We start from the raw sequence: 13,360 nt of genomic DNA, 5'->3' as shown, positions 1-13,360 counted from the left end.
CTATAGTAAATTTGTTTTTCTCGTTTTACGTGTGAAAGGTGGCACTTAGTTTGAAAAATGGAGAAAACCGAACAACGAGCTGTCATCAAGTACCTCCAGAAAAAGGGGCTAAGCCCAAAGGAGATTCATGAGGACATGGTCAGTGTGTTGGGTGATGGGGCTCCTACCTACCAGGTGGTAAAAAACTGGTGCCGCGATTTCCGTTGCGGCAGGGAAAGCTGTCAACAGGCCCCTGGTGCTGGTCCTCCAACAACAGCATCCACCCCAGAAAACATTGATGCTGTGCATGACATGATTATGGCTGACAGAAGAATCACGGTGCAACAGTTAGCAGACATCATGCACATCTCTGTAGGCTCAGTGGAAACCATTGTGCATGAACACTTGGGATTCAGAAAGGTGTCAGCGCGATGGGTCCCCAAAATGTTATCCCGTGAACAACAGAAAGACAGAGTTCAATGTTCAAGGGCTGGTTTGGAGCTGATGGGGTCAGACCTGAAGCAGTTCTGTGATAGATTTGTGACAGTGGATGAGACATGGCTCCACCACTATGATCCCGAGTCCAAACGACAGAGTATGGAGTGGCGGCACAGCAATTCACCTCCCACCCGCAAATTCAGGGTGCAAGCATCAGCACGCAAGATTATGGCCACAATTTTTTGGGATGCGAAGGGTGTGCTCCTTATTGACTACCTGGTGGGACACACTGTTACTGGGGACTATTATGCAGTCCTAATCCCTAAGTTACGCAAAGCAATCAAGGAGAAACGGCGTGGGATTGCGGCGAAAAGTGCTGTTTCACCACGATAATGCTCCAGCACACAGAAGCCATGTTACTGGTGCCGCAATCCATGCTGCTGGTTTCCATGTGTTGGAACACCCTCCCTACTCACCCGACCTCGCCCCTAGTGACTTTCATTTGTTCCCGAGGTTGAAGGAGCACCTCAAGGGGACGCATTTTCCCTCAAATGCTGCTGTTATGGACGCTGCGGAAGAATGGCTCACGGCTCAGCCACAGACATTCTTTGAAACTGGCATAGTGGCTTTACAGCATAGGTAGAAGAAGTGCATTACTGTGAAGGGGGACTTTGTGGAAAAATAATACTGCTTATATGTCAGGGACAATAATTATTGAACCACCCTCGTATTAAAGATATGACACAAAATGGCAGAGGTGAGACATTTCTCTTTCGAGAAACATAAGAAGAGCCGAATATCCATCCAGATCTCCTGATTTAACACAGTTAAATAACTACCGGTGGTGAACTGTGGTGAATGCTGTTTACGCCACACTGCCAGGGACACTGAGTGACGTGGGACGTGCAATTGAGACAACCTACGCTTCCCTTCCCGCAGAAACCATATCTGCTGTTTATTTGATTGCACATAATGTATTACTGTCAAAGGTGATCATTTTGAACATCTCTAAATTTAAGGTATGCGACACTAGAAGAAAGTTCGTGCTTGCTGTTATTAATGTTCCTGTTATTGACGTTCAAGGAGTGCAAACACTCTTTTGGGACACTGTATTTTTCATTCTAAGATATTTTCAAAACTAAATCTTCCAAGCATCCCCTAAATTCGGAACTATACTTTGGAAGTACTTCAGATAAAATATTTCGTAAAGACGTAATATAATTATACCCTAATTCTTTGTATGGCGGCGAAATACTCCTCTCTGATATCCTGGGGCACGTTGTGGCCAGTGATTGCCCTTCGCAAGGCAATGAAGGATCCGAAGTTGGCTCCGGCTCCGAAGTTGTTCCCCATACTTATAACTTCCACCGGTGTCATGTTGTCCCTACTGCAAAGTAAAATCGGATTTGTAATAATAATTTATATATAATAATTCAACCTCACAACGCACTTATTTTCATCTTTAATACTGAGGACAGAGACATTCCATAAGGAAGGCAACTGGAACCATTTTTATGACAACTTCACCAACACATCAACACCACTTCACTTCGCAAATTTAGATGTTAATAACTTAAATATAAGCGAAAATAATGTTTCCTCCAAGAATAGCATTTGCACTGTTGTGTTTAAAAATGCTGCACGTATAACTAGTAGCAGTGAATGTGAGAATACTGTATAATAATTTTTATTTCAAGTTAATTACTACCGTATGCACACGCTAGCATACTGTTACATTACCTTGTCCCGGGTTCGAATCCCGGCCTGGGCATGGGTATTCTTCGTGAGTGCCCCTTCATCAATATCATCACGTTGTCACTCACCCTCATTTCCGCTATTATCCAAAAGTGGCAGAAACGCGAAGTAAAGTAATCCAAATCAATCAATCAATCAAAGTTGCATTACGAGTATGTATTACGATATAGGTTAGATCTTGTAATGAGTACCCAGCAAAAATCCATGCCCAACCCGGGTGTTTGATGGGTTTGGTTTGATTTGGTGTTTTAAGTCCACTTTGTGCACAGTAAGGCTAATCGGGACTGGACCTACAGTTTATAGTGGGATCCGAACCACTATGTGCCTCCACTTGGTATCGATCACGGGATCCCTAGATTACAAGGCAACGACGCAGTAGTGGTAGTATCAAAGACGTTATTAGCCTAGTAAATTGTGCAAAAAGAAGGTAGAAATTTGTGCTATAGCATTTGTGTTCGAACAAACGATTTGGATTATTTTTTAACACGTTCAATTTCACATTAATAACGGAAAACAAGCACATAAACTATTTTTGAAAGACAGAAAATGCTTGATAAATGCATTCCAAATATAAATATTTTTTACATTAACATAACTTTCATGCACGATGTATGTTTCACATATATGCAACGTGGAGTGACCTGGACACTAAATTGCGTACGTATTCAAAGTTGCTTTATAAATATTATATACAGCATATATTGTTGAAATACATTACACAACCAATTCATCTATTTCACAATAAACCAACCGCAAGAATTAAATAAATTGTCTCTGAAATGCGCGCGCTCCCTTGCCTCAAAACAATTTTCATGCATTTAAATCAAAATCAATTAAGACAAGCCTTATTTCTCTGTGTGGTAAGTCACAATGCATTACAGAAAATAATTAAATAATTGCGAGCGAAGCGAGCAAGAAAGTGTTTGGATCCAATTTTTTTGCAGGCTGAAATCAATATTAATTTAATATTTCGCAAAAAAATTCACGGAACGTCATGGCATTATATAATTTGCAACTTTTGTGCATCTCCGATGGTGTACTGGTAACATCGTCGCCTTGTAATCAAGGGGTCCCAGGTTCGATACCCGGTGGAGGCACGTAGCGGTTCGGAACCCACTTTAAACTGTAGGCCCAGTCTCAATTAGCCTTTCTGTGCATAAAGTAGACTTAAAAAAAAAACACAAATCATTCAATGAATTTTACAACTTTTTTCATTTCGATTGTTCGGCGCCCAGGGCCGTCTGCTGCCGTCCCCTGAACATACAGGGGACGTCCCTTGAACATACAGTGCAAAGCAGTAGTAGGTTTGCACTGTATGTTCAAAAATACTTGGATGCGACTGAGAAACAAAATATCAATATGGTCGTAAGGAATTTAGACACATTGCCTACTTATGTAACACAATCTAGATGACCTCTCAATCAATATAAAAAAAACATTCATCCCTCAATCATGTATGTATGCGTATAGTCGTGTCTAACACCTGGGCATAAGTGTTATTTGTGAGTGTCCTTTCTTTATCAATTTCATCTAATCATTACTCATCGGCGGCCTCCGTTGTGGAGTGGTTAACACCACATCGCGCTACGACGCCAGGGGTCCCGGGATCGAATCCCGGGCTGGGCATGGATGTTTGTAAGTTTCTATTCATCAACTTCATCATATCATCACCCATCCCCATCTTCGCAAATTAGCCAAAAGTGGCACAAAAGGCGAAGTAAATAAAGCAAATTAATCAATCAATCATTACTCATTTCCATCATCACAATTGGCCAGAAGTAGCAGAACGTTACGCTAAACGAAAAATATAGGGTCTACTAATTTGAACGTCAAATCTTTAAAATTAGATAGAATGAAAACCACAAGTGATAATTACATTTTTTTAATGTTTTTTATTTTGAAGAGAAAAGAATGGCATTATGTTTTGAACAATATGTCGTTCAAATGTCCTGCTCTGTTTCGGTGGGTGGAATGGATTCTGAATGTCCAGCACGTCTGCACACATATTGGGCGGTATAGCCTTAATGGTTCGTTCGATGTTCCGTTTCAGGACACGCACGAACTGTGCGTGGCTTAATCTCATAGACCATACATTTGACATAACCCCATACAAAATAATCCAGGGAGGTTAGGTCACATGATCATTGTGGCCAGTTCACATCACCCTTTCAGGACAGAACTCCTCCGGGGAACTTTTCCTGCAATAATTCCATTATTTGGCGAGCTGTGTGGCAAGTTTCACCGTACTGGTGGGAAAACACATTGTTGACGTCAAGATTTGCCAGTTTAGGCCACAAAAACTGCACTACCATATTCCTGTATCGCTCCCCATTGACAGTCATGTGATTTCCATGTTGGTCCTCAAAACAATAACGCCCGATCACGCCATTGCCCAAAAAACCACACCGCAAGTCACATTATTGAAGGGGTACGTCCAGAACAATGATTGGTCCAGAATCAATTGCGGATTTTCATCTGCCCAAATCCTAAAGTTTTGTTTGCTAACGTTGCCATGAAGAAAAAAATGTGCTACATCGGAAAAGATGACGAAATTACTCTCAATGCCTGAAATGTCTGTCGAACTGAACACGAATTTTGATAATAAATTCGAATAATTTCTATGTGTTGCTGTATTGTGTATCTCTCCATGATAACTTATCACAGACTACTGCACACAGATGTCACAGTTCCATCTCGTCATTCAAGTCAGTGTTGCCATAACACTCTTTCAAAATTCTGACGTTCAAATTGGTAGACCCTATACAAAACAAACTGTCTTCTTCAGCCTATGGATGTGTTTGTTTCGTAAAATCTCATTCCAATTTTTAAATCTACCTTTTGTAGACCTACCATATACCACAACTCAGAGTTGTTTCTAATAGTTGACTTTCCACTATATTATGTAAGAATGCAGCTAGTCTAATTTTATATGAATGCCCCTGGAATAAAAATATATAGTCGAACATATATAAGAAAAGCTACGTACATATTAAGCACAGCTACCAAATTGAAGTGAGTGACCATCGTTGCTTTTGGTTTGCCAGTGCTACCGCTTGTGTTGGTGAGCATTATAACATCTTCTTTTGGATTCACCTCGACATTTTCTGGAAATGCTGAAAGAAAGTACGTAAGGTGCTGTGGATTTAGGAGAGTAAACCGTATGAAAATATTCACAATATAGAAAGCAAAAGCTATAGGCCAGGCCCGAAGCTAAGATTCAGAGGGCGTGTGAACCAAGTCCATTTTTTATAAACAAAATAACATTAATAAATGAAGGTAAATTATATGTATGTGGGGGAGGAGTCATTAAGTTAATATAAAATTAAAAAATAGAAATATCATTTAATACAACAGTTTTTTTCTATATCTTCTAAAACATCTCTTGAAGTGTTAATCCCTCATGTACGTACCTTTGATGATAGAGATATTTACATCATACAAGAAAAATGCAAGCTATTCAACAATAGTGCCTACCGTACATTACACCCCATGCCAGAGCAATAACACTCCCCTTCGTTCCCAAAACTTGGTAGCTGTTGACCTTTGACGCAGATGTGGAAGGAATGTGGATGATGGTGTCAAAGTCACAGGTTGCTGTCTAAACGGGAAGCATCAACAGGTGCAGCAAAGGTTTAGAATCCCTCCCTGGCCCTTACCTGGTTACGGGCCTGCTATAGGCTAACAACTACCAAAAGTAGAAATGCTACAAGGCAACTGACAATATTCTCTGGTCGATGAACAAGTGAATAGCAATATAGTTGGATCTCACTACAGAGTTTGGCAGTGCTCATTATGACTGGGCCTTTCCGATGACGTAGTAATAACGTCGTCGCTTTGTAATCAACGGATCCAGGGTTCGATTGCCGGTGGAGGCACATTGTGGTTTGGACCCGTCTTTAAACTGTAAGTCCAGACCCGATTACCTTTCTGTGCACAAAGTGGACTCAGAAACAAACTCTGTTTCCTAAATTAGGAAAATTCCTCCTTCATACATTTCCTTACCTGAGCCATCATCTTCCAGGAGCTGTTCCACAGATGTCGCCCCTTCAACGCCGCCTATGGACAGAAGGTGGACGTCCCACTCCAACAGGGCGATTGCCTTCTTCACCGCTGGGGCGGTCCTTGTGTCGACCAGCACGAAACGGTTTCTCGTCTGCTTCATTTGGCGTACAAATTCCTCTGGAAAAAGAACCCTTTTGCTTTCAGGAAGATACAGGGTGAGATAAAAGTCGCTTTCCCTAAAAATGCTCATTCCTTTACTCAAACTCTGAGATGCTCATTTCTTTACAAAGTTTGTTCAAAATGGAGACCCTGTTTCGTGATACGCAATTCATATCGTTTAGGCACTAATTTACGGATTTTGGAACAAATGACGATCATTATCGATCTTCTCAAACGCCAATTGTGTCACTTGTTGCAAGTGATGCAGATCCTTTGGTTTCTGAGAATAAACGTTTAAATGAATTTCTACATTGATAATGATGATAACAGTGTTCGTACATGACGTGTGAAGTAGAGATGATCAAATCCGATTTTTCCTACGGAGTATATTATTGTAAAATAAGGAAGACAAAACTTTCTTAATAAATTGTACCTGAAAAAATGGAAAAATTGTTAAACCTCTCTCTCCGAAATTGGTAGTAAAATTTCCGAATCAAGATTTTAAATATTCCGGAATCCTGATACTTTTGGCCATCCCTGGTGTCAAAGTAAGATATGTTAGGAAAAATGTTCTGTCTGAGTACAGTAAGTATATCTGTCACCTCGAGAACAAAAATCTTGATCAGTCTTGTCATTTGCAAACATAGTAAACACCAAACAACAGGAAGTACTTCGTGTTTTATACAGCAAGAACATATTTTTCGGAAATCAATATTTGAACTGGATAGGATTCAAGAAAGGAGAAATACTATGAAAGAAATACAATGTATCCAGAACTACTTTTTTCCCCAAGTTCTTTCTAGCACTAACCGTGGGGAAATTTATGCTTTTGCTTACTTATATTTTTTCTATGCACCATTACTTTCAGGTATTCTGTGTAAGTTGCGTTGTTATGCTCTTCAATATGTGTTTTTCTCTTAAAAACAAGAGCGGTGCATGCTTTACAGTGCTTGACATTCTGAGAAGTTTCATCTTGATAACGTCACAGAAACCCTGCGTGTTTGTAAACAAGGGGGCTGAAAAAAGAAGGGTCTGTTATGACCAGACCTTCAAGGGAGGGGGAAAAGAGTTCGAAGGACCTTGGCAAGAGGAACTTGAATTCGCAGACCTGCTGTGATGACTTGGTCTGCCTGACACCATTGTATACTCAACAGTCTATGTTCCTTGCTCAACAGTAAACATAGCAGGACCACATTTACAAGAAGAATTTTGTGACTTCACCAGTTTGTTTGTGCAATGAATATACTGCAACTCCGAAGCACATTATATTTCAATGCAAACTTTATGAAACTTACAGAGAACCATTTTTACAGGAATTGTACAGGAGTGGACATCAAGCGCCACTGACACTGCCTTGTTTACTGACTTCTCCTTCATCCTCGATAATCAATATTCTTACAAAATATCTTAATAAGTTGAATATAATTCTGTAAAAGTGTAATGAAATTTGGTAACTATTTATTATGAAATGAATAATTGTGAGTAAATACTATGTGCATACATGAATATAATACCAATTGATTAACTGGTGCATGAATTTTGACCACAGCCAATAAATATTTTATAAAAAACGTAGCGGGACAGTTGGACACAGGGTGCAAGAACTCTGCTCTCCTTTCGATGCGTTAAACTTAGAGAATCTCTTGCGTATTTTTAGCTGTTTCATGGTGCCACTTGACTAATTTGTTCAAATATACGAATATTCTGACTTATTTTTTATTTCTTCTCTAAAGTATTTAAAAAGCAATATTTTTATTATTTTGCTTTGTCATCGCCGCATCTCCCGATGACTCTGAAGCCACTGTCCTAGTTGATTGTACTTACCGGTGCTTTCATTGGGGTAACCGCCTCTGGTGGCTCCGTTGCACCTCCAGCAAGAGAACTGCACAAGAAAAATAAGTGCCAGGTCGTGTGTGACGAAATACAGGAAGTCGGACTTCCCAAAGCCTTTTCGAGAGAGGGCGCTGGCTATCTTTCGCGACATTGGCTCCACCTCGCCGAATTTGACTGAAGTTTCCGTCACAACATTATTCTACAGAAAAGAAAACAATGCTCCTGTCATGAACCAAATTAATTATTTTGAACTTACTTCAAGTTTCAACCATGTTCGGTGTTGAGTTCATTTACTTTTTAAAAAAGTGCATGCTTTAATATAAAAACAAACAATACTAACACTTCTTACTTGTAGCGTGTCCTACAAATAATCTCGCTGTTATACAAAATAAACTTTTATGTTGAAACTTGAAACACATGTATTTTTAGTGTGCATTATTTATTTATCGAGCCCAGCAGGGTGAACTCAATTATAGTTCTCTAATTGTACAGGGTGTACAAGATGAACCTCCGGATTTTGAAGTGATGGGAAATTAAAACGAACACGCCTGCACATTTTTTGGTAAATTTATTGCAAAGAGCAACTCAAAAAGTTTCTGTCTGTCGTGTATGTACGCAGAGGTTAATTTATGCACACACGTAGGTACTTCATAATATAATGAATATCACGAGTATTTATAAAAACAACGATTTAATACTAAATTTATAAAACCATTTCTAAGATGGCTGAACTTACAATTTCGTAATCAACAACTTTTCAAACAATTGAATGTTGACTCAGATATTATGCACACTTAACAGTTTCTTACAAAACATTACAGCACTTCTATGTGGGCATCTTTAGTGACACGAAAAATGTCCATGCGGTATTCCACTTCGCACCACAGCACGTCGTCAGGAATATTATCACTGGCAGCAACAATTTGGTTACGCAAAGCATTCACGTTTGGCAACGTTGTTGATTAAACTGCGTCCTTAACATACCCCCAGAGAAAGAAGTCCAGAGGAGCGATATCTGGGTACGTCGTGGCCAGGGGATAGCCACGAACTTGCTCAACTGTCTCGTCGGAGACGACTGACGTTCATCCCCCTGGCTTCTTCAACACGCTCCCAGTTTCCAGAAAACTTGAGTGTATATTGCACAAAATACAAAAGACTGGGTTGTCGTAACTTTATTTTCTGATTTTTAACATTGCCTCGAAACCCCGGAGGTTCATCGTGTACACCCTATATAATAATATTAGAATAGATTCACTGCAATTTCAGTAATGGTTCGTTGAAGGGTGTATAAACTCATAGAAAAAATATACCAAGGTTTTATTTGCACTTGCAATTGTGTTGAAATAATTGCGAGCTCTCAACACCGGAGTGGTTGAAAGAATTGATTTTTTCTCTCTGAATGGCAATACAATATTTCAGGTTTGTGGCGTGTTTTGAAAATGGAAACATTAAGAAATCGATGAAGGAACACTCACAAAGAAATCCATGCCCAGGCCGGGATTCGAAGCTGGATCCCCTGGCTTCGAAGCGCACTGTGCTAACCAGTCCACCAGGAGGCCGGCTATTTAAACATTACGTAACAAACTTATAATGTTAAACAAAAAATTAATAGCAATGTATCAGTGCGACCAAAGTTAAATGTGCAGCATTCTATCTTTAAGAATTCTTAATGATATAATATGCATTTTTATGTATAGCTATCCTTTCCCATTCCTCCTTAAAATCATGTTTTTTATAACGATTAGCATATTAGTTTACAGTAATATGATTAAAAGACAAAATTTGCTTTCAAGTTAAAATCAGGTAAAATGACACAAAGGAAACGTCTCTCCTTTGCATACAGAACCGCAACACTTTCAACGTCTTTAATAATTTTCCCCAGGGAATACTTTTTCATTGTAAGTGAATGCAACAAATTCACCAAGTGCTTGTTGAGACGTTGAAAGATGTTATTTGATATAAAACCTTGTGCGAGTTGTGCTCAACCCAGAACTTGATATACATTGTTAACTAGTAGTTGACACTTTATGAACTACTAGAACCACATTAGTCTTGGACTTACAGGAACAAGTGTTACATTTTCAAATAAATATAATATTCATGCAGCAATATCAATTTTTAGCAAGTTAAGTTTGCGTGTGACAGACAATCACGTATTTAGAACTATATTTCGGGAGGAGTTTGAACTTAGTGTCTCACATGTATCTAATAATAATACAAATTATAGGTTAATAAGATTAATGTGTTTATTATTAATAACAATATCATTAAATTAGTGCAATGTGTATATATATGGGTCATTCCATGTCAAATCATGCAGGAGTTGACCCTTATTGTCACAGATTTTGATGATATTTGGTACACAGCTTGGCTTTGCTCCAAAACTGATACCTACTCGTATGAAAGAATTTTGCTGAAATATGATTATTTACGTATTATATGAGGGTTGTTCAAAATGTAAATTTTGAGCAACATGCCTTTTTCAATTATGTATATCTCGGGAAGGAATTAAGATACAGAAGCGTTCTTGAGCTTGATGCGTTCTTGATGCAAATTTGAGGTCCATCGAACACACCTACTTTGATCATCTCAAAAGAAAAGTGGGGAAAGGAAACTACTTGTACGTACATGTGTAGTACGAACTGCTTCACCAAGCCAAGCTTCATGTGGAGATAATGACAGTGGCGTGCCCAGGATTTTCGAAAGGAGGGGGTTACGCATACTTTTTTTAAGTAGTCAACCCTCATTTTGCCATCTTTTCCTGCATTTGACGTTCTTTTTTTTAGGAATGCAGGACCAAATGTGGGTTATAACCCCCACCACCCCACCCCCCACCTTGGGCAAGCCACTGGAAAATGATCCTGCCTGGTATAGCCCTTTCTTTCTTGCTCGGGTTCGGATTTAAGATTATTTGTTTTAATTGGGATTAGACATACCCTTCCGATTGACCGATGAAAGATAGCTATGAACCTGCATACTGGACCCCCATAGGTACGTGATACACTATAAATCAAGTAATTTAATTTCTAGAACATAAAGTTCACTGGATAGGATTGGATGACAGTTTATTTAACAAAACTTCAATTTTGTATTAGAACAATAATATTATACATACATAAACTGTCATTAATAATTATGATCTCAACGATAACATTAATACATAAATCAAGATAATTTTCACTAGTTATTCTTAACTAATAATTGGCTTTCTCTCCTTGTGCTGACTATTTAATTGGTCTCATTATTCATCCATGTTCAAATGATTGCCTAAGAGAATCATTTGTATGTTAAATTTCCCCCTTTTCCTACTTGTCTGTAATGACGATCACTCGGTAAAGATCAACAAGCAAATTAATATAATACTACCAACAACTCTACAAAATTAAATAATGTTAAACTAATTATCTACAAAAGAACTGAAATTAAACCATCACCACTACGTTCGTCTAAGTCCCCTGTTGACCTCTCCCGTCACGTCGAGTGCCCTGTTGGATTGTGATGTTCAACGTGAGCCAGCTGGAAGTGAAGTGTGGAGTGTGTCGGTTTAGGATTCTTACATCCAACCGGCAAACTGAATGACGTAACCTGCGATCAGTGCCATCTATTGGCTTTTACCTTCTTTCATTCAGAGAGAGAGAAACCAAAATCTTACACAGGCTATAAACTGCCCTCCCCCAATACTTGAATATTACCTGTGGAGGATTTTAACATATATATAGAACAATATTGATCGCTTACAATAAACAAAATAACACAATTAGATACTATTGTTGTTTCTCACAAATATCCTTCAATGTCCTTAGGATTCCTTTTTCATTAGCTGTTGATTGTCGACATATCTGTACCATTGAGGAATACCTGTCAATACAAAACAATCAACAGTATCTCAACTCACATTTGACAACACATTCAAGAATATATATATGATGATTATGAACATGAAAAAACACCATTGTTTGACTGACTCACTTCCTGGATACTCTATACAGTTTTATTTGATCAATATGACAACGTTTTTCAACAGATGGATTTTCCACCTTCTCTAACAATACAGAAACTGGGGTTAAAAACTTCTTGATTAAATATGGACCCTCATACAGCATACTTAATGACCTTGTAATACCATCCAGCAATGATGCTTTAGGATGAGTCCTTACAACTACTTTATCATTGATTTGATACGTGACATTACTGTATTTTTTCTTGTAACTTTTTTCACGTTTATGCCACTCACTTTTCATTTTTTCTAATGCACGAGACCATTTTATTTGATTACCTTGGGTAAAATCTAACATTTCATTATCAGTCAATTGCCAATTTTGCAACAATGGATCAAAAAGTTTCCTTCCTAAGAAGAGTTCTGCAGGGGTACAATCTATTGATTGATGATTAGTGTTATTGAAACAATATTGTAAATGATACAAATATTTTGACCACGTCGATTGGTTGGTGGAACAAAAACATCTTAGAGCTTGTTTCAGATTTCTAATCATTCTTTCACACAAGTTTGCTTTTGGATTCCATGGACTAATTGTAATATGTTTGCAACCAATACCATACAGAAATTCACCGAATAACTCAGAAGTATAATAACTAGCGTTATCTGAACAAAATTGAGAAAAATATCCAAAATTTGAACAATATCTTTGCAAATGTTGAATTATTATTTTCGACGAAACTTGTCGTAATGCTTGATACCAAACATATCTACTAGCATTATCTACTACTACTAATACATACTTAAAACCATTTGAATTTGGCAAAGGTCCCAAAATATCACAACTCACTCTCTGTAAGGGATGCTTAATGATTTCTGATGACAAAACACCCATTGGAGTTTTATTTCTTTCCTTAGCTAATTGACACAATTCACAGCTTGTTACTCTATCCTTTACAACATCGACCATATTTTCCCAAGTAAAATTTCTTTGAAGTTTTCTCAAAGTTTTGGACCAATTTGAATGTCCTCCACCTATGGCATTGGTGTGATAATATTGAATTAACGGTTCAATTAAGTGTTTGGGGACTAGTACCTTGAATGGTTGTCCTTTATTTCTAGTTTTCTTGTATACAATTCCATTACGCACACAATAATTAGGAACTTGTTCATTGACCTTGATTTTGTTCTTTATGACCTTTATCTCATCATCTTTATCTTGCTCAGATAAAATGGAATTTAACAATGTAGGAAAAC

At 38.2% G+C, this 13,360-nt stretch overlaps 1 protein-coding gene across 5 annotated transcripts in view; it reads right to left on the bottom strand.

Annotated features, from left to right (window-relative positions):
* Nucleotides 1–13,360, bottom strand: part of LOC146000002 (luciferin 4-monooxygenase-like) — a 70,129-nt gene that overhangs the window by 50,535 nt on the left and 6,234 nt on the right. Inside the window, exons 1-5 of one of the 5 annotated variants that reach the window (XM_083137306.1) lie at nucleotides 11,932–12,055; nucleotides 8,158–8,365; nucleotides 6,175–6,351; nucleotides 5,159–5,285; nucleotides 1,645–1,804 (exon numbers count right to left, since the gene is read on the bottom strand). In XM_083137306.1, coding sequence (XP_082993432.1) covers nucleotides 1,645–1,804; nucleotides 5,159–5,285; nucleotides 6,175–6,351; nucleotides 8,158–8,317 — 624 coding nt within the window. In that variant the 5' untranslated portion in view covers nucleotides 8,318–8,365; nucleotides 11,932–12,055. Of the gene's footprint in view, nucleotides 1–1,644; nucleotides 1,805–5,158; nucleotides 5,286–6,174; nucleotides 6,352–8,157; nucleotides 8,366–11,600; nucleotides 11,852–11,931; nucleotides 12,056–13,360 lie in introns of those variants that run through there. The other 4 variants (XM_083137305.1, XM_083137304.1, XM_083137307.1 and 1 more) reach the window with 4 other exon arrangements.

Source organism: Lepisma saccharinum, chromosome 16, assembly GCF_977018435.1.
Source record: "Lepisma saccharinum chromosome 16, izLepSacc3.1, whole genome shotgun sequence".
Classification (NCBI taxonomy): Eukaryota; Metazoa; Arthropoda; class Insecta; order Zygentoma; family Lepismatidae; genus Lepisma; species Lepisma saccharinum.
This window is presented reverse-complemented; position numbering and strand designations above follow the sequence as displayed.